The sequence below is a fragment of the Pongo abelii genome, chromosome 17 (genome assembly GCF_028885655.2).
Source record: "Pongo abelii isolate AG06213 chromosome 17, NHGRI_mPonAbe1-v2.0_pri, whole genome shotgun sequence".
Classification (NCBI taxonomy): domain Eukaryota; kingdom Metazoa; phylum Chordata; class Mammalia; order Primates; family Hominidae; genus Pongo; species Pongo abelii.
This window is the reverse complement of record NC_072002.2, coordinates 68,331,455-68,355,223: the sequence shown is the minus strand read 5'-3', so window position 1 is coordinate 68,355,223 and position 23,769 is coordinate 68,331,455. Positions and strand designations below refer to the sequence as shown.

Sequence of the window (23,769 nt, the reverse complement as noted above, 5' to 3'; positions counted from 1 at the left end):
CGATGTAAAGGCGGTGTAAACAGATGTATACTGTGTTGTTTTTCTATTTGCATTACTTTTATTGTCACATTTTTTTGTTTTGTTTTTGTGTTTTTTAATTTATTTTTCCATAAGTTATTGGGGTACAGGTGGTATTTGGTTACATGAGTAAGTTCTTTAGTGGCGATTTGTGAGATTTTGGTGCACCCATCATCCGAGCGGTATACACTGCACCATATTCGTAGTCTTTTATCCCTTGCCTCCCTCCCACTCTTCCTCCCAAGTCCCCAAAGTCCACTGTATCATTCTTATGCCTTTTCATACTCACAGGTTAGCTCCCACATATCAGTGAGAACATACGACGTTTGGTTTTCCATTCCTGCGGTACATCACTTAGAATAATAGTCTCCAGTCTCATCCAGGTCACTGCAAATGCTATTAATTCATTCCTTTTTATGGCTGCATAGTATTCCATCTGTCAGGGTTCTATGCACACTGACTGCAGGCATATTCCAATCTTGTCAGAACAGTAAATCTGGGGAGTCTTTTTTGTACCAGTGTCCCTGGTTTGCATATGAGCTTTCTAATGTTATTGAAGACTGATTGTGTGAACCAATAAATTTCCTATCACTGTCCAAGTTTTGTTTTAATTCCTGAAAACTAAAAGAGATCCCCTTACACTGTTGGAGGCCTTAGATTTCAGCTCAAATCTCTCTGGGTATTCTGGAAGGTTGGTTTAGAAAAGCCCAAGCTCACTTCCATTTTATTTCATTTTATTGCTCTTTAAGTCTCACATTTAAGGATCTTTTTAAATATTTTTTTACCTTCATATTTTAGATTAAAAATTTTTTAGCATAATTCTGGACTAAGGTGCAGTATTTGTCAATGACAGAAAAAGCCAAGATGAAAGAGATTTCAAAAGTATGGAATGAGTCTTCTGCACCATGAACACTTTCATAGATTCAAAAGTAGAATGAAGAATCTGGTGTTCAGGGGCCCTATTTTTTAGTATTTTAAACTCTGAGGTTCATCGGCATTCAAAGTAATTATCTGAAATAATCTCCCTAATTCACTCCCTCATCAGTGTTAGCATTAAAATATAAGCTAGAGAAGAAAATAGCATAACTGGGGCATTGTGCATATTCATAGATACATACATTCACATTTGCATTTGTAGCATAGTCTTAGTTACTATACTTTAAATAACACTTATCTGTATTTAATTACATATTTATATAAAAATATATTTGTAAAAAGGATTAATGTAAGATGTTCTCCTCTATGAAAAATCTGGAGATGGTTTCCAGAACACTTTGGTTTTATTCTAGATCTGATTTTATTACAAGACTTGAAGAAAAATGTTAATTGATAATTTGCTGTCCTCAATATGTGACTATTAATATTCCCTCAGTGTCCAATGTGCCTCTGTAGATGCAACACAGAGTTGAAGAGAAAGGACAGACGGGGTGATCAGTTGTTTCAAAAAGAATAGAACAACAAAGGAGACTAACGGTGCATATCATTATATCTAATCATATTAATAATAAGAGACAGTGCTATTGGCTGTAATTTTTCTCAGGGCAAAGAGCTTCTGAGAAAAATTCTCTGATATTCTTAACATTTTGAAATGCAGTGATAGGTAAAGAAGCTTGCAGATCAAATTGGCTCTTTTTGGGTTGTTATTTAAACACATAATTTTAGAGTTTAATACATCCTTTGGGATCAAAAGAGTCATTAAGAAGCCATTTATCTACGAGAAATATCAGCAAGAAAGCACTGAATCCAGATGGTTATAAAGTTTTATTTTAGGAAATATTCAGTGATAAATTTTCCCCTTTTTTAAATGAGAGTTGCAAATAGGCAGTGCAGCTATTTCATCTTAATTTAGTAAACATTTCCTTCTTGAAACTGAAGCAAGATGTGAATTTCCAAAAATGTGGGAATTTCCTCTAAGATGTGAATTTCCAAAAAGCTCACTTTATACTTTAACATGAATCTAGTAAGCCTCACACAAAATGTAGGATTGTTTTTTAAAAAAAAAATTTTTAAGCAATGGAAAATTAGGCAAAATGAGAAGACTCTGTAGTTTACTTCCCCTCCCCCTGCTTGGATAAGAGTAAGTGTCCAAGAATATAATAAAATGTATTGACTTGAAACATAAGTCTGATGGGAATAATACCAATGGCTTTTTAGAATAATCAGCCTGAGTGTATAGGTTTGGAGGGAAGTACCTTAGCAATCAAAATATCTTTGCCATGATCTGGAAACATTTTTAGCCCTATTCTCTGATGGTGTATTAAGGTAACTAACATAGTGTATTCTTCCAAACTTTAAATCTTACCCTAGAGAGGTCTAGTAAACTTCCGTTATTTTGCTACCTAGCATGTACCTTTCCTTCCTTCTGGTAGTGAATCATAGTGTCTTTTCCTTCTCTATTCTCATCCCATGGGCTCCAAGGCAATTGACACCATCCCTGGGCTTCAGAGGAGGAGTAGGTGAATAAAACTAAGAAGAAAGAAAATTGCAATCACTTGTTTACAGTGATGGGGTCAGGGACAGACCCATGATCCATGTCTAGCCAACCAGGGCCAAGGAGAGTCAATTCTGGAACTACTATTTGCATTATCCAGGAAGCAGTTTTCTCTCATGGGAGCCCCCAGGTGGAAGGTAATAGTGGAGATGTGTCTGAAGTTAGTCTATCCCTACGTTGTTCAGGTATATTCAAGCTAATATATAGTTTCCTTTTGAAATTTAAGTTAGAAGTTTGAGTTAATTTTCTACTGAGTACAGCACAGTTCTTATTGATACATGAGATGAGAATAGAGATCAACTGGAGAATCTGTAAATACTACAGATTCTCAGACCCCACCCCAGACCAACTGAACTAGTGTCTCTGATAGGGTCCTAGGGTTTCATAGTTTAACAAGAGTTCCAGGTGGTTTCTATAATCATGATAGTTTAGAAACACTTTCTCAGGGAATTCCTAGGGACTAGCAGTTGAATGTTACTCCATGTAGTGATAAAAAGTACATATTTTAGAGCTGACAGAAGTGGTTTCAAGGCCCAGCTGTTTGCATATGAATTGGTTGAATTGGATGATTAATGGCAAGGTACACAACTACCCTAGTTTCTGTTTCTTCACCAATAAACTTGCAGTGATAGTATTTTACACATAGGAGTGTTTTCCGTAGTAGGTGAGATATGTGCTGAGTCTCCCTTATCTGAAATACTTGGGACCAGAAATGTTTCAGATTTCAGATTTTTTTTGGATTTTGAAATATTTTTATTATACCTATGAACTGAACATTCCTAATCCAAAAATCCAAAATTCTAAATGCTCAGACTTGCATTTCCTTTGAGCATTATGTCAGCATTAAGAAATGTTCAGGTTTTGGAGCATTTCCAATTTTGGATTTTCAGATTCGGGATGTTCAACTTGCAATTGACACAGAATGTTGCACATATTGATATTCAATTTTATTAGTGTTTATTATTTTATTTGTTTATCAGAGTAAGTCAAACTTCTCTGAAACATTGGGGAAACAGTTCAAATCGAAGACACTACAGTCAGAGTTTCTACTGAAAACAAACTAGAACTGAACAGTGGGCTACACCCAACATTGTTAAATATGTTAATTATATTATTTTTATCAAATACTTGACCTTAGACCATATATGGTACATTATTTCTTAAAGATGATGCAACAACAAATTGAATTCAACAAATTCATTCTTTCATTCTTTCAGTTTGACCTTCATGTGCAAAGTCATGTTGAAAATGCCTTTAGTGTACAAAGCACATTTAGGAAGGCCACAAATTTAGTCTGAAAATAATCACCTTTTGTAACTTTGGGTCTAAGGAGCATTCCAATTTGACCCAAGAGAATCCAGAGGAAGTAGAAATACCTTTACTTGCTGTAAAGTCTGGTCTAGAGGTCTTCTCTCTCGTTTAGATAGATAAATGTGACAGGAGAATGCCAGGATGAAGTTTTCATTTGCTATTACCACGGAACAAGCACTATATTATACCAGCTGGCCACAGAATTCCTTCCATAGAGGAAATTCTTTGGGGAGAAAGAAACTTAATTAGCTTCTTGGGTTAGGAGGTGAGAGCCTAATGCTCTGAGTGTTAGTAATAGGCTGAACAACCAAACAGGTAGTCATGCTTCCCTGAGGGAAAGAATGAGAGGAATTTTAATTTTTGAAATATTCTGTAAGGAATAGAACATAAGATACACCATGAAAGGAAGGGAAAAAGAGGGGAGTCTGAGAGATTTTGTAAGGGCAGGAGTTACATGTTTTCAGGGTCTGTGGAATTTTCCTTCTGAAAAACTGACTTAAGGATATTTTATAATAGGAATGTTTTTGGGAGGCCAAGGTGGGCAGATCACGAGATCAAGAGATTGAGACTATTCTGGCCAACATGGTGAAACCCTGTCTCTACTAAAAATACAAAAATTAGCTGGGCATGGTGGCACGCACCTGTAGTCCCAGCTACTTGGGAGGCTGAGACAGGAGAATCGCTTGAACCTGGGAGACAGAGGTTGCAGTGAGCCAAGATCGCGCCACTGCACTCCAGCATTGCGACATAGCGAGACTCCATCTCAAAAAAAAAAAAAAAAAAAAAAAAGGAACGTTTGCGTTGCTATAATTGATGGAAAATCCTTGTAGGCCCTCTCTTGTCTTCCTGTCTTCAACTGCATCTTCAGTAAAGTCTGCTACTTTCACTTCTATTTTGTTGTTGTTGTTTTAATGAGGAAATGGTTGCACCAATAAGATACCCAACAGAATCTGGATGCCCAGAAACAAGACCTAAGATGACATTTCCTACTCTACCCCTTTGGAAGTTCACAGAAGTCTTAGCATGGACCTTGAACCCTCATCAGATGTAGAATTGCTGTTTGAATCCCCTACAGGTACAGTCTTCTCCTCATGCTCATATTTTTAGATCATAAAGGATATGTGTATGGCTATTTTCTGGGTAAAAGTACTTATAATACAGGTTGATTATCCCTTATCTGAAATACTTGAGACCAGAAGTGTTTTCAATTTTGGATTATTTTTGGTTTTGAGGTATTTTCATCATACTGGTAGTGCATCTTAAATCTGAACATCTGAAATCTGAAATGCTCCAATGGACACTCCTTTGAGTATCATGACAGTGCTCAAAGATACTTTTACTAGCCTCTTTGAATCTGGCTTTTGTCTCTTCTTTTATTACATTTTAGAATTCGTGGTCTTGTGTGGATTGAGCTTTACATAATGGGGCAGGGTGAGAATTATCATCTCAGGGTCTTGTTTCTGGGCAGCCAGATTCTGTAGGGTGTCTTACTGAGGTAACCAGTTCCTCATTAAAAATGAAAAACAACAACAATAAAAAAGTGAAAGTAGTAGACATTACTGAAGGTTGGGTTGAAGATAGGAAAAGAGGGCTCCAGGAGGGTTTTACATTAATTGTAGCAATGCAAACATTTCTATTAAAAAATGTCCCTGAGTCATTTTGTCAGAAGGAAAATTCCACAGACCCTGAAACCCAGCATATTAGTTTCCTGTGGCTACTATAACAAATTACCACAAATGTAGTGCTTTTAAACAACAGAAAATTATTATCCCACAGTTCTGGAAGCCAGAGTCTAAAATCTGGGATGAAATCACGTGCCACCTGGAGCACCCTCCATCCAGAGGCTCTAGGGTAGGATCCATCCCTTGCCTCTTCTAGCTCCTGGTGGCTGCCAACACTCATTAGCATGTGACTGCATCACTCTTAGCCCTGCCCCCGTGGTCACATTGCCTCCTCCTCTTCTGTGTCTGTGTTGAATATGTCTCTGTCTCTCTCATAAGGACGCTCGTGATTATATTTAGGGTTCATTCAGAGAATACGAGATAATCTCCCATCTCAAAATCCTTAATCATATTGGCAAAGACTCTTTTTCCATTCCAGGTAAGGTCAAATTGCAAGTTCCAGGTATTAGGACCTGAAATCTTTGGGTGCCAATTATTCAGCCTGTTAACACCTGGCCTCTGCTTCTCTATCCTCTTGGATGAGGGTGTGGAGTAGCCTCCTGCTTTGGGTCCTGAAAAGGTCCATTTCCTACTGTAAGTGAGGGCAACCTTCACTCATGCAACTCTCCTGGAGTGTGTAATTATTGCACCTAGCCCAAAGGTTTTTTTCCTTAAGCCATACTGCTAGTTATTCTGAAAATTTATGACATAAATGAATTTGATTTAAAAATTGCCCTGGTTGTCAGAAGAATCACTGCAATATTAGAGTTCATTTTAAAATCCAGTTAAATCCAGTTACCCTTCCAGTAACTTCCTCATTGTTCTCCTCTTCTTCATAGGAAAACTTCTCCAACAGAAATATGCATAGTATTTACTTTATAACTTCCCAGTCCATCTTTAATCTCCTCTAATCTGGCTTTCATCCCCACTCCTTTACTGAAACCATTTCACTATTCTTGCTTTGGTCACCAATAACTAGTAGGACCATATAAATTATCATTGAAAGGAGACACTTTTGAAAGTGAAAGTAGATACTATCTACTACTAAGTAACTACATTAACTGTACCAGGGCATGATGCACACCAGGACTATCCCAGGAAAACCAGAGGGTGTAGTTACCTAGCAATGATCTTCATGTTGATCATTTCAATCCACATTATTTTATTTTGTCTTTCCCAGCATTTTACCAACTTTTCAACACAGTTGAACTCTCATTCCCTCTCTAGTACTCTTTCCATTTTTCTTCTGCTATACTAATGCTTTTTTCCTGTTAAAGGAAAATCCTGTTTTTTCCTGTTGTTGGAAAATCCTGTTTTTTCCTGTTGGCCATTCTTTCCAAGCCTGTTCATCTGGTTGCTCCTACTCTACCCAATATCTATATTCTGCATTCTCCTAGGGCTCAGTTCCAGGTCTAAATCTCTCTTTATCATATACATTCCTATGGCTTTAGATGCCATGTGCTGGCAATTTCTAAATTTGTCTCCAGTACAGACCTTTCTTATATGTTCCTGATTTAAATATTCAATTGCATTTTGACATCTCCTCTTGGATATATTTAAAAATTATACTCTTTTTCTCTCACACATGCCCAGTTTCTCTCCCAGTCTACTGCATCACAGAAAATGTTTCTATCAACTTGAAAGCCTGTTCACCAGAAACTCACTCCCATCCAATCCACCTGCAAGTGTGTTTGTTTCTACCTCCAAAACACATTTCAAATGTACACATTTCACATATACCGATCCATTTCATGTCCTTCTCTTTACCAGCATTGAATCCACCATCTCATACTTCCTGTAGCTTTCTTTTTGAAAATTTGTGCCATTTGGAATTTATTCTCCTCACAAGGTCCAGATTTATTTTTAATACATATAAAATTGATATATATTTTTATAAATAGTAATTTCATAAAACTTGTATTTACTTTAAATCTTGGTGCCCTGTGACTTCACAACCATTGACTCAAAGATTTCAATGACTTAGAGGAAATGAAGATACTGATATAATAGTCACACTGTGAAGATTTACAAAATATGATGTAGACGAATTTTTACTAGACCTGAGAAGGAGGCAGAAAATGTTTGTTGGGCAATATGTGGTGCCTCAGAGGGCAGAAGTGTGCAAGGAGAAATAAAAATATTAAGAGGTTAGGTCGAAGGGTCCTGACACCCTGTAGAGGGTGAAACCCTAGGGCAGAGAGGCCAGGGATGATAGAAACTGTAGATAGGTAGGGAGGGAAGGCAAAACCAGAAGTCATTGGTCCATTGTGTTTTATAGAATTCTTGAACAGAAACATCTCAGAAAGCTGGCTACTGCTACAAAGGAAAGTGGTGGTTTGGTATGCTTGGGAGGGAGTGTGCTACAGTAGCACCTGCATATGACAACTGAGGAATCCAGTGATTTTGGCACACTCTCAGTGGGGCATGTAGGAGAGGTCTGAGCTGAGAGTCTAGGATTTGCCATAGGATTATCATGGGCAGGGGAAGCTAACCCTTAAAGAGAGATTGCATAGTAGACAACCTAGCTGGGGACGAGGTGGAGGACAAGGCTGAGACACAGATATTTAATGGCTCTAGAAAGAACAGAGATGGGGCCAAGCAAGTGAGGGAGATCATGAGATGGCCCCACGCTGAGAGAAAAGATTCTCAGTGTATAAGATGTGCCCAGAAGCCACTTTAACAAGGATTGTTTAAAAGAAGGGCCTTAGCAATAAGAAATTCAGCTGTGGCAGAGAGCTAGAACTTTGAACATCGTGACTTCATCCCAAAGAGCTTCAGCTAAGCAGAAAGAGGCTGCCGTAGATGAAAAAGAAACCATAGGCTCCTTTCATTGGCAAGATTGAGATTTATCTTAGTATCCAACAAGAGCTGGGAATCATGGGCAAAATAGAAGACATTCCAGACAATAAAAGCTGTTACATGATTTTGCACATGTGAGGTAGTATATGTACAATTTTTTTTACCTTGATACACATAAATTAGATGTTAACTTTCTTCTTAGCACCCCCAAATGACTCGCATTTCCTTTGGAATATAAACAGTAGCATGCGTTGCAGGTACGGCATGATCTGGCTGAATCCTAACTCCTTAACTTCTTTGACTCCATTTCTTCCTCTTTCTCAATGAAAGGCAACTTCACCAACTGCCTGTCTGTTCTTTGCATAAGCCAAGGTTGTTCTCAACCCAAGAATTTGCTTATGCTTTTTCCTTTCTCTGGAATGAATGTCGCATCATCCCAATATTCATATGAACGACTCTTCTGTATCCTTTTCAGTTTAAGGGGATAAATGCCACCCTCATGAGGAAGCCTTGCCTGATCTGAAGTGGCTCCATTCTTCTTTGATAATGGCGAATAACCTCAAAAGATACTATGTTTCTATAATACAACCGTAGTTTATAGCACTCTTCACAATTATAATTACTGCACTGATTTGTTCATTTGTTCTTTGTCTCCAAAAGTAAATTATAAACTCCATGAGAGCAGGGGTCATATTCACATTGATCACTGTTGTTTTTCCAATATTAGCTTAGTTATTGGTACACAATAAATATTCAAAAAGCATTTGTGAATGAGAAAATTAAGCTTTCATGCTCAGTGGTTTCTTATTGCTAACAGAATTACATATCTTGGACCATCATTACAAGATCTCCATTGATTATGCAAATGTGCTTCCCACCTTTTATTCCCACAAACCATACACTTCTTCAAATAATAAAAAAAACCTGACATACTTTAGTTTCCATATGTCTATAAATTCGAACCTTTTTATCTTTTTGCTTATATAGTTTCTTTCATCTGAATTGCCCATTTCCATCTCTAAAGTTTTAGTCTTATTTATTATTTAAAGCTCTTCTCAACACCGTGTTCCCTATGGGGCTTCTGTGAATTTAATTTGATGCTCTGTACTCTGATGAAAATTCCTCTATACTTGACCAAAGGTATCTAACTGTCTCATTTGAACTATGGTCATATACATACACATATATGTAGTGTCTAAATATAGAAGATGTGTAGTTTCATCCTTTGGTTCATTGGTACTCTTAGCATTGTGCCTTGTATGTGAACAAAAGGCTCTAAAATAAATATTTTTTGGATATACTAAGGAAAGGTAAAACTACTTTATAATAATACCATCCTTTGGAAATCTGCGTTCTTCATCTGCATACATGCTGGAAATTATACCTATAAAGTTAGAAACACACGTAAACCACAGAGTTGCTAAATTCCCATGTGTACTTTTTAAAACATATGAAAAGGTTCATAAATGTCAAGCAAAAGATTGAGTACAGAGACAAAGAACAGAAATAGAATTCATTAGGCTTTTTGCCAAGAACCAGGAATTCTAAGGGCTTTGTATACATTGTCTAATTTAAAGTTAAGCCCACACCATCGCTATGAAGTAAATGTTACAGTTTTCTGAAACGTCCTATTTGGGGAAGAAATAGGAATAATTCATGACAAATGAGTCACATCTACAAAACTGAAGTGCTACCATTGTTAGGAGAGTTCCACACCAAAGAACAGTTTTAGCTTGAATAAAAAGAAAAAAAGTAGCTCAGGAAATCCACTGCAGGTTCGAAGAATAGCACAAAAATAAAATTCTTAAGAAACGTTAAGATGGTGAAAAATTGTTCTACTAACAGATACTTTGTCAAACTTATATGAAGAGTCAGAATAGATATTAGCAAAGACAGGGAAATTAAAGGACTGTTATTAATTTATAAAGAAGAATGTTAATTAAATCTGAAAGGACTCTGGGAAAAATTACTTCTGTTATTTATTTCAAGAAATCTTTTGAACTGCTAATGAGAACATTCCAATTATCTCAGGAATAATTGCCTAACTATTTATTGCATCAAATTATGAATTTCAGAAGTTAAGGAGGATGAGAGCGATTAGTTACAAAAAAGGAAAAATGATACAACAACATGAAAATAAGAAATTGGTAAATAAGAAATAGATTAAGCTTAGAGTTAGAGAAATAAAAGGTAAGATATAATTTAGACTTCCGTAAATAGAAAGTAGAATAAAACTTAAGTCTTTTTTTAAAAAAAAGTCCGGGATTCAATAATTACGTTGATGCCTGTAAAGTTGCCCCTAACACAGCATACCCCAATTTCTTATTAAAATATCAATGGACTCAGAAAAAAATGTATTAGAAAAAGAAGGAGAAGGAGGAGGAGAAGAAGAAGAAGAAGAAGAAGAAGAAGAAGAAGAAGAAGAAGACGAAGAAGAAATTAATATACAGGCCTGAAAAGCAAGCCCTCCCACACAACTCAGAAATGTTTTATTGATTTCTTTCACTATCAGGCCAATGAAACTTTGAGAAAAGCATGATGGATGAACCATCCTTGCCATATTTCCAGTGATCTTATGCAAAATGGTTTTTTAGTTCACAAAGTTTATATGAACCCCAAAATCTAGGCAGGGAGTCTGGCTGCCTCAAAAGCATCAGGCATTCAGTAATTATTTATTTCTTCCTCTACTCTGTCTCTCCATTTATTTGGTTACTACAAACTGTCAGAACAGAACTAAGCAGAAGAAGTAAGAAGGGAACTAAGCATCTTGAATACATTTCTCATCTTCACAACCTTGTAGGTAGGGAAAGATAAAGGAAGTGATCTGGCATTTCTGAATTCTGGAGATTTGCTTCTTCTAAAATAATTCATTTGCAAATCAGAATACCAGGGGGAGGAAAGGAAAGACCTTCTATGGGTTCAGCAGAGTTATACTGGATGAAAGCCAGTGAGATACTGGAAACTTTCTGGGATCTGTGTGTAACTGGCTATCTGGCTGTGAATCAGAAGTCACAGAACATAGCAGTGGTATAATGGGCCGAGGGCAATCCAGTTGCACAGGGGCTTGGCACTCATTGATCTGAAGAGGCCTTCCTTCATTTGTGAGTAAATGAATAGATTAAAATACTTCAAACTGAAATAAACATAATAGGCTAAGGTAATGAGTCATAGTAGGTTTAGAGAACAATTATTTTACAAAGTCAGGAGATTATTTCACAGAAAACTATTAAGTACACCTACATGCATATTAATACATCTTCTTATCTATATTCATTATAACATCATAGAGTATTTAAGGTAAGAGAGAATCTTATTCTTCAACCTCTCTAAAATCTTTCCCATAAAATACTTGCAATGAAGAGAGTAGTTAAGTTTCTCCCTTAACCTTCTTCTCCCTAGGTCAGACTACGGAAATTTATCCATATTTTTTTTGTTTCAAATAACCAGTTTCCCATGCAGATAATTATCTCTGATAGCCTTTTGTGCAGCACAACATTCCTTTGTAGGTTGATTACATAAATTGAATATGATAGTGTAATATATATCTGACATAAAGTAGACTGTGGTATACATGCTGCTTCTATTTCTTGCATATCAATCTACTTTAATGTGTTTGCTGTTATATATTTATAGTTCAGAAGCCTTAGAGGAAATATCAGTATTTATAGAAGACGGTGCTGGAAAATTCTTATATGGAGATTTTTAAAAATTGTGGTAAAATATACATAATGTAAAATTTACAATTTTAACCATTTTTAAGTGTACAAATGATGTACCTTCATATTTTTATGTTATGATTCCCACCATCCATCTCTAGAACTTTATTCATCTTCCAAAACTGAAATGATGTATGCATTGAACGATTACTCTTGCTCCCAACCCCTGGTCCCTGATTACCACCATTCTCTTTTCCACCTCTGTGAATTTGACTTTTCTAGATTCCTCATATAAATGGAATCATACAGTATTTGTCTTTTTGTGACTGTCTTATTTTACTAAGCATAATATCTCCAAGGTTTATCCATGCTGTTGCATATGACAGTATTTCCTTATAAGGCTAAAGAATATTCCATTGTATGATTATGCCACATTTTGTTTATCCACTAATTTGTCTATGGACAATTGGGTTGCTTCCATCTTTTGGCTATTGCAAATAATGCTCTTATGAACATAGGCGGTTGAATATCTGTTTGAGTCTCTGCTTTCAATTCTTTTGGGTATATGGGCAAAAGTGGAATTATTGGATTCTATGGTAATCTGTTTAATTTTATTTATTTATTTATTTATTATTATTATACTTTAGGTTTTAGGGTACATGTGCGCAATGTGCAGGTTAGTTACATATGTATACGTGTGCCATGCTGGTGCGCTGCACCCACTAACTCGTCATCTAGCATTAGGTATATCTCCCAATGCTATCCCTCCCCCTCCCCCCACCCCACCCCACAAGAGTCCCCAGAGTGTGATGTTCCCCTTCCTGTGTCCATGTGTTCTCATTGTTCAATTCCCACCTATGAGTGAGAATATGCGGTGTTTGGTTTTTGGTTCTTGCGATAGTTTACTGAGAATGATGATTTCCAATTTCATCCATGTCCCTACAAAGGACATGAACTCATCATTTTTTATGGCTGCATAGTATTCCATGGTGTATGTGTGCCACATTTTCTTAATCCAGTCTATCATTGTTGGACATTTGGCTTGGTTCCAAGTCTTTGCTATTGTGAATAGTGCCACAATAAACATACATGTGCATGTGTTTTTATAGTAGCATAATTTATAGTCCTTTGGGTATATACCCAGTAATGGGATGGCTGGGTCAAATGGTATTTCTAGTTCTAGGTCCCTGAGGAATCGCCACACTGACTTCCACAATGGTTGAACTAGTTTACAGTCCCACCAACAGTGTAAAAGTGTTCCTGTTTCTCCACATCCTCTCCAGCACCTGTTGTTTCCTGACTTTTTAATGACTGCTATTCTAACTGGTGTGAGATGGTATCTCATTGTGGTTTTGATTTGCATTTCTCTGATGGCCAATGATGGTGAGCATTTTTTCATGTTTTTTGGCTGCATAAATGTCTTCTTTTGAGAAGTGTCTGTTCATGTCCTTCGCCCACTTTTTGATGGGGTTGTTTGTTTTTTTCTTGTAAATTTGTTGGAGTTCATTGTAGATTCTGGATATTAGCCCTTTGTCAGATGAGTAGGTTGTGAAAATTGTCTCCCATTTTGTAGGTTACCTGTTCACTCTGATGGTAGTTTCTGTTTAATTTTTTAAGGAACTGTCATACTGTTTTCCACAGTGACTACCACAAGTTTACATTTCCACCGAAACTGAACAGGGGTTGGAATCTGTCCACATCTTTTAAGATCTTTAAATACATTTTTCCCTTCTATATGGGATGATAATGAATTAAAGAAAATGGGAAAGGCTAGATGAACTTTAAAGTTTCTACCCGTCTTGTCATCTGTGATGCATTGCTTTAAAATAATAACTTACTGAGAAGTTTTCTGCTTTCCCAAAAGAGTTAATAAAACATTTATCAATATGTGACTTTCTCTTAAAGAATAGATTACATGCTGTGATGGTTAATACTGAGTGTCAACTTGATTGGATTGAAGGATACAAAGTATTAATCCTGGGTGTGTATGTATGGATGTTGCCAAAAGTGATTAACATCTGAGTCAGTGGGCTGAGAAAGGCAGATCCACCCTTAATCTGGTGGGCACAATCTAATCAGCTTCCAGTGAATATAAAGCAGGAAGAAAAACCAACGTGAAAAGGAGAGACTGGCCTAGCCTCCCAGCCTATATCTTTCTCCAGTGCTGGACACTTCCTGTCCTTGAACATTGGACTCCAGGTTCTTCAGTTTTGAGACTCGGACTGGCTCTTCTTACTCCTCAAGCTTGCAGACAGCCTATTGTGAGACCTTGTGATTGTGTAGGTAAATATTTAACATTAGGTCTCTGATATATATCACATATGTATATATATGTGTGTGTATATATGTATATATATCGTGCAAACCGAAATATATATACACCAATAGTATATATGTGTGTGTATACACACACACACACACACACACACACACTATTGGTTCTGTCTCTCTAGAGGACCCTAATACACATGCCAAACTTAATCTTTCAATAATTGTAGCTATATAATGTTCAACACATATGTGACCCCATATTCTGCTGCTGACACTATGAGAATGAAATATCTGGATGATGAAGAGAGTATTTTATTCATTTGTTGTTTGTGTGTTGAAATTGGATCACAGCTAGAAGCATCTTGCCTTGAGTGAATTCCCTAGAAACAGACATTGCCATGAAGATTTGTATGAAAGTGATTTACTGTGAAGTGCTCCCAGGAGAAACCATTAGGGGAAGGGGGCAAGACAAAAAGGGAAGGGAGGCAATCCAAGCAAGAGTACACTATTACAGTGCACTATTGTGAAGCAGTAGCCCCATAGTCACTTTGGCTCAGCTCTACAGGGGTACTCTGGAGATAAATTGGGTTACAACTCAAAATTGTTGTCATTGGGGCAAAGGGGGTGCTATTTGAAAGGTGTAATCAGACATTTCCAGCTCTCCTACGCATGTAGGCAAAGACAAGTTCTAGCAGTCTTGGGAAAGTCTCCAATAAAGAGACATGGTTATTGACTGGAGTGAAAGCACACTGTAAATGTGCATGAAAATGGCATAAGGGTCCACTTGCTTTAAAAATAATAACTTACTTGAGTATGAGGCAGAGAACTGATAGCTCCTACCACAGCTTTTAATAAAAGGTAATATTTATGCTATGGTTTTGATATCTGACCCCTCCAGATCTCATGGTGAAATTTGATCCCCGGTGTTGAAGGTGGGGCCTAATGGGAGGGGTTTGGGTCATGGAGGTAGATTCCTCATGAATGGCATGGTGCAGTCCACATGGTAATGAGCAAGTTCTTATTCTATTAGTTCCCATGGGAACTGGTTGCTTAAAAGAGTCTGGCACCTCCTGCTTCTCTGTCTTGCTTCCTCTCTTGTCATGCGATCTCTGCACATGTGGATTTCCCTTTCCTTTCCACCATCAGTGAAAGCCGCCTGAGGCCTCACCAGGAACAGATGCTGACACAACGCTTATTGTACAGCTTGCAGAACCATGAGCTAATTAAACCTCTTCTCTTCATTAAGTTACTCAGCTCAGGTATTCCTTTACAGCAACACCAATGGACTAAGAGAATGAATCCTAAGGATACAGACAAGCATTTACTATAAATAACATGAAGAAAGAACTTTGTATCAAAACTTTATTTATTAAACAAAAAATGCACCATTGGAATAACATTTCTATAAAAAAATGAATATGAGACTGTTCTACAGTGATTACAAAACCCCTTTTCCTTGTGTAGTAGTATACAAGATCATGTGTAGAAACAGTCATTGTTTTAAACTGTAAGCAAGTTTCCTTTCTCGTAGAACAAGATTTACACTTAAATATTGCAATCACTAGTCTAATTTGGTTAACAATGCTAGAATCTGACAGTTTAAAGAAACCTTTTGTAGGCTCAAAATACCTTTTTGTTAAAAAAGGTGTTTTGTAACAACAAAAAATTTCTTTTCTCACTAAGGCTAGTTAAAGCTGTAGTATACCCATTTCTACCAAATAAACTTATCACTAGCACACTAACAATCTGTTTGAGTTGCAAAGCCCTTTGAATAAGTAGCACTGATCTGCAAAATGTTTTCAGAATTATTTAGGTTTGGTGTTATCTTCTTTGAATGACCCTAAAAAGGGAGAAGGTGGTGATGATGGAACTTCAGTGAAGGCTTTGCCTGGACTGGACATCTCTTCATACTCAGCAATGGACAATTCATTTCCAAAGTGGTCCCTCTGAGATATGGAACACTGCAGCTTTAACAGCCATATCTAGATCCCAACCAGATCTCCCTTTTTATCATAAATTATCCAAAAAGAAGCCACTCTAAATAATAAATTAAATATTACTTATAAAAAGTACACCCCATACCCGCCCACCCTTCCCCCAAACAAGCTGACAATTCACAAAGTTCAGAATTGTCAGATTTACCCTACAATAATAAAAAAACAGCATTTCTCCTCCTCTCCATCATTCCTTTCTTGCATCTGAAAATACACGTTCAGCACACAGTGAGATCCCTTGGCCCATGCCTCTGTGTTTATTAAATCTTGCAGAGTTTTGCTCTTGCTCTTCTACCAACAACAATCATAGGATGACAATGTACAAAGGCTCTCTATTGACAGCAAGAGAAAAAAGTCCTTCAGAGAGTGCAACTGGAAGTCTGCCACGTGAACGTTATGCAACAGTGGCAACGGTCAGTAGTAATATTCATTTGCTGATATGGGTGTGGTATTTTGTCTTTTACATAACCTCACTGACCAGGAAATTGGCATTTTTTTTTCCCAAATCAATACTTTTTGGCAACAGATATTTAGATAGCAAGATACATTGAGGCATGGGTACATATATTTTGCATTGGAATGGAATATCATACAAAACACCTATCTATGATTTTCCCAAGTACCCAATTTAATTTTAAACACTGGACTCAAATAAAAAGCTTTTCTGTACAATACTAAAGTGATTTCTGAAAGTCACCAGAGAAATGCAAATTATGAGTAAAATGTTGCTTTGAATGTGATTTACAAAACCAGAGAGACTTGAGTGTATGGCTGCTTCTGCATCTCCAGAAAGTTGTGGGCTCTGTATAGTATATGTTTTATGAGCAGGCTAGGATAGTAACCTCTGGCCTGCAGGACTGCCTGTGGTTGCATGAAGGGAACTGAGTGAAAGGGAAAGTAACCCTGCTCTGCATCTATTTTAAAGTTCAGATGATTTTGTTTTCTTTAAACATGCCTGAAACTAGACAATTTTTCCATTTTTCTTTCTTTCATTGACTAGAAATGGACATTCCAAAACCATAAGAATTCTGGGACACAATTTTATCTAAAATGGTGAGATGTTATCTTTAGAGGTAACCTTTTGTTGTAATTACCGTCCAGCTGCTATATCTGAGATACCATATTACATTTGGGGACAACCATAAGATGATTATTTAAACAAAGTCAACAGAAGTACCCAAAGGGTGGATAAGTATCAGCAATCATCTTCAAGCACAGACACCAACAGCTTCCAGAAATACCTGTACTTAAGAGATTCTTTATTGGAAAAGCCAATAAGTGCCAAATATTTTAGTTTCAGAATGTTGTCTGAAACATCACACTAGCACAGGATGACTCTCCTTGTGTAGCTGGAACCAAAGCAGGAGACTGAACATACGCCTAATTTTGAATAATCCTTATTTTGAAGAAACTAAGAATATACTCAACAGGAATCCTTAATAAATCTCCACTTATATCACTGGCTTGGTGTTTTTTTTTCAGATCGTTCAATTGAGTATGCATTTTATAATACCCAAATGTAAAGCTTCATTATTTAAATATTCTAGAAGCTTATATCTCTGTTATTCAAAGAGGCAGGTATGACTGGTTTCTTATTGGCTACAATTCACTACGAAATATTTAACTTTTGGCTAGAGCATCATCCAAATATTCTTTATACATCTGAACTATCTAAATTTTTATAAGTTTCACAAATGCAGAAATTTCTGCAGAGGAGAGAAAATAGCTTTCTTATTAGGGTGAAACATAAAGAAAAATACCATTTTTTTTTTTTTTTAAAGAAGAGGATCTTGCCTGACATTTCAGCACATTACAGGGCAGACCAGAGAATGCTCTGCCAAATATGATTTTCTTCTTTTTCAGGGAGAAATGAGTTCTGGTGGCAGAGCGGCTGGCTGGCTGTCAGGTATCACCCAATGGGAATCAGAGAGAGTTATGAGTGTGAAGAGTCCTGGATACCATGAACTAGACTCAGTAGGAGGAAGTCAGAGGCTAGTTTGCAGCATTCACAGGTTTCTTCTTGCCAAGAGATCAGGAGACTGGGAAATTAATAAGTTACCTGAAACCTTGGGCAGGCAATTGTATACATATATGAATCATTTGAGGGTAAAGGGAACAGAGTTATACAAAAGTTGTGGTGACATCATTGTATATTAATACTACCAGGTAAATGATACTAGAGTTTTTTGAGGATGTTTAAATTGATTGATTGTGTTATAGATTAAATGCATGGTGCTAATATTGGCATTGCCAGTTACTAAGACAAACCATTCTATTTAATGAAGAAAGTTTCAAAAGCATGCAGCAGAAATATAACTTCCACTGAAGACAAATAACATGTATTTTAAACGGATTTTTAAAAATTTTATTTCCTAAATAATTATTTTTGACTAGAAGGATCTAGAAATTTGTGAAAATGATAGGTTTTTTTTTTTTTAATTGGTCAACTTCATTCTATAGATTGAAGGTGTGACTCTATCCCTAAAATCTGAGATTTGCAACCTTTTCCAAACTGAGCACTCAGGATTACCTTCGTGGGTGTCAAGTGCCTAAAAAGAATGTTCTATGTTCGCTAGAATTAGAAAGGGGAGGTAATAATTCTTAGGGCCTAGAGAAGGTTGGGCTAGCCCAATGAATATTTTCTTTTTTGAAGTAATGGATTATTTCTGAATAATTTAATATTATGTTAGGAAACACTTTATTCCAGGTCAGTAGAAGGTTGTCTACCTAAGTGCCCAGATGTTAAATAAGACTAATCTGTCCCATAGAATAACATTACATAGCTCTTTAGAAAAGACTTCCAGAAAATCTGAGTAACTTGAATGAGCACTCTTGTTGAAGGAACAAATTCGCAAATGGACCGGACTTTCTAATGAACCATTTGAACAGCCCTCTCTTTGATATCAGATTTCCTTCCCGACATAAAACTGTAAAAAAATAATCTGAATTATTACTTCTGTTACAGTGCCATTTTGCTCAAAATATTTTATTCAGGGATTCATATATAATTACCCACCTAATAAAAGGAGCTATTAGGTTGTAAAGATCCTATCCCTTCCATGCTCTTTTAAAATTATGACCTACTCAAGCTTGAAATCAAAGGCAGTGCTGAAAGGAATAATTCAGCTTTAACTCTCTCATTGGGTTTTCAAGTCACCTAACTGATAAATATGCAAACTAGCTCCCTTTTGGCGATTCAGCTGCATAAACAGGGATTAACTCCAAATGCAGCTGAAAATTCAGAAACTAAAAGGCTGCATACAAAATGTTCTTAATTTTAGCTAGTTCCAAGCTGTAGATAAACATGGCAATAGAAGTTTTAAACTGTAGTCCACAGTTTAAGACGCTGCTTTGAAAAGTATCTGCTGGATTTACGTGTCGGAAGTGTCAGGTGGCACCTGCCCCTCTGCTTCCCCCTGACTCTGACACAGGTGTGGTGTAAAAGATTCCCTTAACAAAAGGGTCTGGTGGCCAATGCTTACCAACACTGACCCTGTAGGCAGAGTTGGCATTCTTTAAGAGAAGGTACTGTTAGAAGCTACCTTTTATTTTCCTTCTCTTCCTCGGGGCCTGCTCTCAGGGAGTCTGCCATTTCTACAGGATTAGAAGACAGGTGACATTGGCCACTGCACCATATGACATGTGGAGCTGGCCATTTCACCCAACGCTAGTTGCCAAGGAGAACTCAGGGAGGGATGGGGTGAAGGGGTGGGGGCATTCTTCTGGCCAAACTCCTAAGGAAGATGGCCTTGGTGAAGCTTTGAAATTGTATCACAGTGTGGTATGGCACAAAAGCCACCCAAATTGAAAACTGTCCTATTACAAGCTTAAGCATATAATTACCATGTGTCTGAGAAGATTGCATATTATATCCTCTTTCCGGAAATGTACTGCTGCTGACAGAATGCCACTAGTTGCAGATTTTTATGTTCCTGGACTCCAGACATACACATTAACTAAGGGTGGATTTACAAATACTTGCCAAAATAGGTGAATTTTTAGCCACTCGCTAATATCCACCACTTGTGCAAGATGAATGACTGAGTTACAAACATAAGCATTCTCTGCCTTTTGTTTGTTTACTTTTTGTGCTGTAAGGAAAACATCCAATCCTTTGGTGCTATGGCATGAGAGATTCCCATGGGTGCTTTGTATGTTAAAGTTGAAAACAAAATAGTGAGCTTGCACTGGTTTGCCATGGCATGGTACAGGCTTAAATAATGCACTTGCATTTTGTAAGACTAGACCTACACATTAAACAACGGGCCTTGACAAAGGAAAACATAGGCATTAGTTATGACAGTGTGGTCACTGCAGTGACAAAGGCCCAGGACTATTCTAGCAGCTTAAACTTTGACATTGCAGTGAAAATGCATCTTTGCTTTTGTTTAGGGAACTCGTAATCATCATTTGACAATTCTTGATGCCTATGAAAGAAGGAATGCTTATTCCTTCCGAACTGCTTCAGGATCTTCCTTAACTGAGTGGTCCTGATGGGTGACCTGTACACTGGTTAAAGTTATTGGACACAGGTGTGCTGTTTATGGGTAATTGGTATGCTGCAAAGTTCCCGGAAAATTCACCTCATCCATTCGGAAATACATGTTAAAAGGCTGAGCCTGTGATGGCATTAAGCTGCTTCATGAGTCCTTCCAAACTTGCCATTTGTTCACTCAGATCATCCTGTTCATACACCTATAAAGAGAATGACAGCCAAGAGTTAGTACCAAATATTGATCCATTTGTTTTATGAAGGCCGGGGTCACAGCTAGTAGGGGTGCTAAGTATTCTCAAGTCTGACCTAGGAGACCACAGCCAGGGCTGTCCTTGGAATATATATTCATTGAATGAAGATGCTGGTAATAAAAGAGGGGATAATAAGAGATTGCATATTGTTTCACCCACTCCATCTCCACCTGTGACAAGGAAGATGTTTCAGAGTCAAAAAGATTGGGTTTCAAATCAAGTTCTCCCAATTATTAGCTGTGTGGTCTTAGACAAGGGAGTGCACCTCTCTGATACGCAGTTTTCTTCATCAATAAAATGATAATGACATCTATTTCATAGGCTATTCTGAGCCTCCTGTAACATGTTTAGTGCCCATGATAGGGTCTGGCATATGGTGGATATTCAATACATTAGCTCCTGTTCCTCTTACTAGGTTACCCATCAAGATATGAACAGAATATTTTTTCTCTGTATCATGACATAGATACATTTTTTTTTGTATGTGAGAACTCAATGGGCTTTGCCTTGGCCAATTAAACATCTGGAGATTATGACTTTAGTTTGTGTGTGGAAACAAAATTCATGCCCCAAACCACAGTCAATACTTTTTGGGACAATTTGAATGGTGGATAAAAGAAGAGGTTGAACTGCAGAATTCCTAGTGAACTGTCACTAATTCACTCTGTAAACTCAGTCACTATAAGTCACTATTATCATGTCAGTAAGTAATAGAATTACTAGTTATCACAAATACCAGGTCGCTAGGCTTAGGAATTCTGTTTCAGAAGGTATGGGAAGAACCTAGACATCCTAATTAAAATAAAAATTCCCAGGTAGTTTTGATAGTTAGCCAGATGGGGAAACAAGATGTGAAACTGATTTGAATCCCAGTCCTTTTATATACTTGCACATTTTATTTGAGTTAGTCTCCTTATTTGTGAAATGAGAATAACAAGTTTGTCTTTTGAGGAGTTAGGAGGATTCAACAAGTCAGGGCTGCCCAGTGGTAATGTTCAATAAATGTTAATTTTCTTTTTTTCCTTTCTTGAACATATTATTTGACTTATATAGATGTTCTACTTATTATTCTTGGCTAGCGCATTCCATTGATTAAATGATTGAACCAATGAGGCCTGAGCCATGATTTCTAGCTCTGCATAGGCCAAGACACATTCCTTAGCACCATGGTCAGAGATGTATATCTAATCTTGCCAAGTAAATACCCTTGATCTCAAGAGAGCATTGATAGAATTTGCATGGGTGGGAGGTAGGCACAAAGCTACTCCAGCCACTGAAAAAACAGCTCAAAATGTATGGTATTAATGTATGAGCTTCCTATAGAAATCATCTCAGCGTGTCAGTGAATGATTTGGGCATACACTACCCAATCTTCAGGGCTTAATAGAGGACTGAAAAGTTTCCAATTTGGCTAAAAGCCTGTTTATATACACACAATGTGTGTGTGTGTGTGTGTGTGTGTGTGAGAGAGAGAGAGAGAGAGAGAGAGAAGTTGAAGCGAGGGGATTACTAGGCAACTCATTTCCAAAATGTTGTTTTCATTGTCTGGTTGTCGTTCTCGAACTGTCTAGATTTCATTGTATAATACGGCAACCACTAGCCACATGTAACTATTATATTCTTAAAATGTGCCTAGTCTCAATTGAAATGTGTTTTACATGAAAAAATATGTACCAGTTTTGGAACAGTAGTGCAAAAAAAGTAAAATACATTATTGACAATTTTAAATATTTATTGCATGTTGAGATGATAATATTTTGGAAATATTGGGTTAGATAAAAGGTATTAACTTCACCTATTTATTTTTACATCTTTTAATGTAGCTTCTAGTCAATTTAAAATTACACATTATATTTTCATAGGCAAATGCTGGTCTCGACTATTTGTCCTGTTTCTTTATTTCCTTTAATACGTGTTTCTTACTGCTTTTAATATTAATAAAATTTAATATTTTAATTTGGCTGCCATTCTTTAGAGTCAACCTTTAATGTAAAAATAGGCCTACCTGACGTGATTCCTTATGAGATGAGATACTTCATGTAAACTTAGAAGTTTGATTTTATTTGAGATGTGGCCATAAACCTTGATCCTAAACAGATATTGAAGTAAACAGCTATATTATAATGCACAAAAGTGCATTAGAGTCTTACAAGTTTGAATCTTTGAAAAGTATGTTAAGTAGATAACACTCATCTGCCAAAACATTTACAGACACACTCAACATACTCAGCTTCCTCGATCTCTATGTAGTTAAAATATTTTATTGTTTGTAGTATTGAAAAAAATTAAGTCAAGAAAAATGTATTGTTCTTCATTCAAATGAAATGATTCTTTGTTTTTAACAACAACCAGATATCAAAAGAAAGTAGAATTTTTATAAAAAAAAACCTGGTAGTTGCATTGCTTACAGAGGACTGATTAAATGTGACCTACTTATTCCTTGATATTGTTATAAATTTATTTTTCAATACATTATTTGCAAATTTTGCAAAAGACTTCATTTATGCATGAAGAAAACTGAAGCTAGTTGGAAGGGTAGCAGATTATTCTTGTTTCATAATTTATGCTTAAAAAAGATCCAAATGTAATAACAAAATAGAATTTTAATCTGCTCTTTTCATCTTTTTTCTCTTCTAGTGCCCTGATTTTTCAAGATATCTGATATGTTAATTCCTTAGGCTTCTTTTAAATGTTTTCTCTTGAATTATATTCAGAAACAACTAAAGTGTACTATAAATAGCTGCCTTTAGGCAACGTCTTTTTGAATCTCCTTTACAGTGCATTTTTGGGATAAATGTTTTTTTTTTTCTTAAAATTCTGAT

The 23,769-nt window shown here is 36.6% G+C and overlaps 1 protein-coding gene and 1 long non-coding RNA gene across 6 annotated transcripts in view; one reads left to right on the top strand and one right to left on the bottom strand.

The window, feature by feature from the left end:
• Positions 1 to 23,769, top strand: part of LOC103892992 (uncharacterized) — an 88,838-nt gene that overhangs the window by 31,222 nt on the left and 33,847 nt on the right. The gene's annotated exons all lie outside the window — the stretch shown is intronic.
• DCC (DCC netrin 1 receptor) overlaps positions 17,638 to 23,769 on the bottom strand; it is a 1,201,233-nt gene continuing 1,195,101 nt past the window's right edge. For all 5 annotated transcript variants that reach the window (XM_024235927.3, XM_054537946.2, XM_063716903.1 and 2 more), the window contains one exon: positions 17,638 to 20,896. In XM_024235927.3, coding sequence (XP_024091695.3) covers positions 20,807 to 20,896 — 90 coding nt within the window. In that variant the 3' untranslated portion in view covers positions 17,638 to 20,806. The remainder of the gene's footprint in view (positions 20,897 to 23,769) is intronic.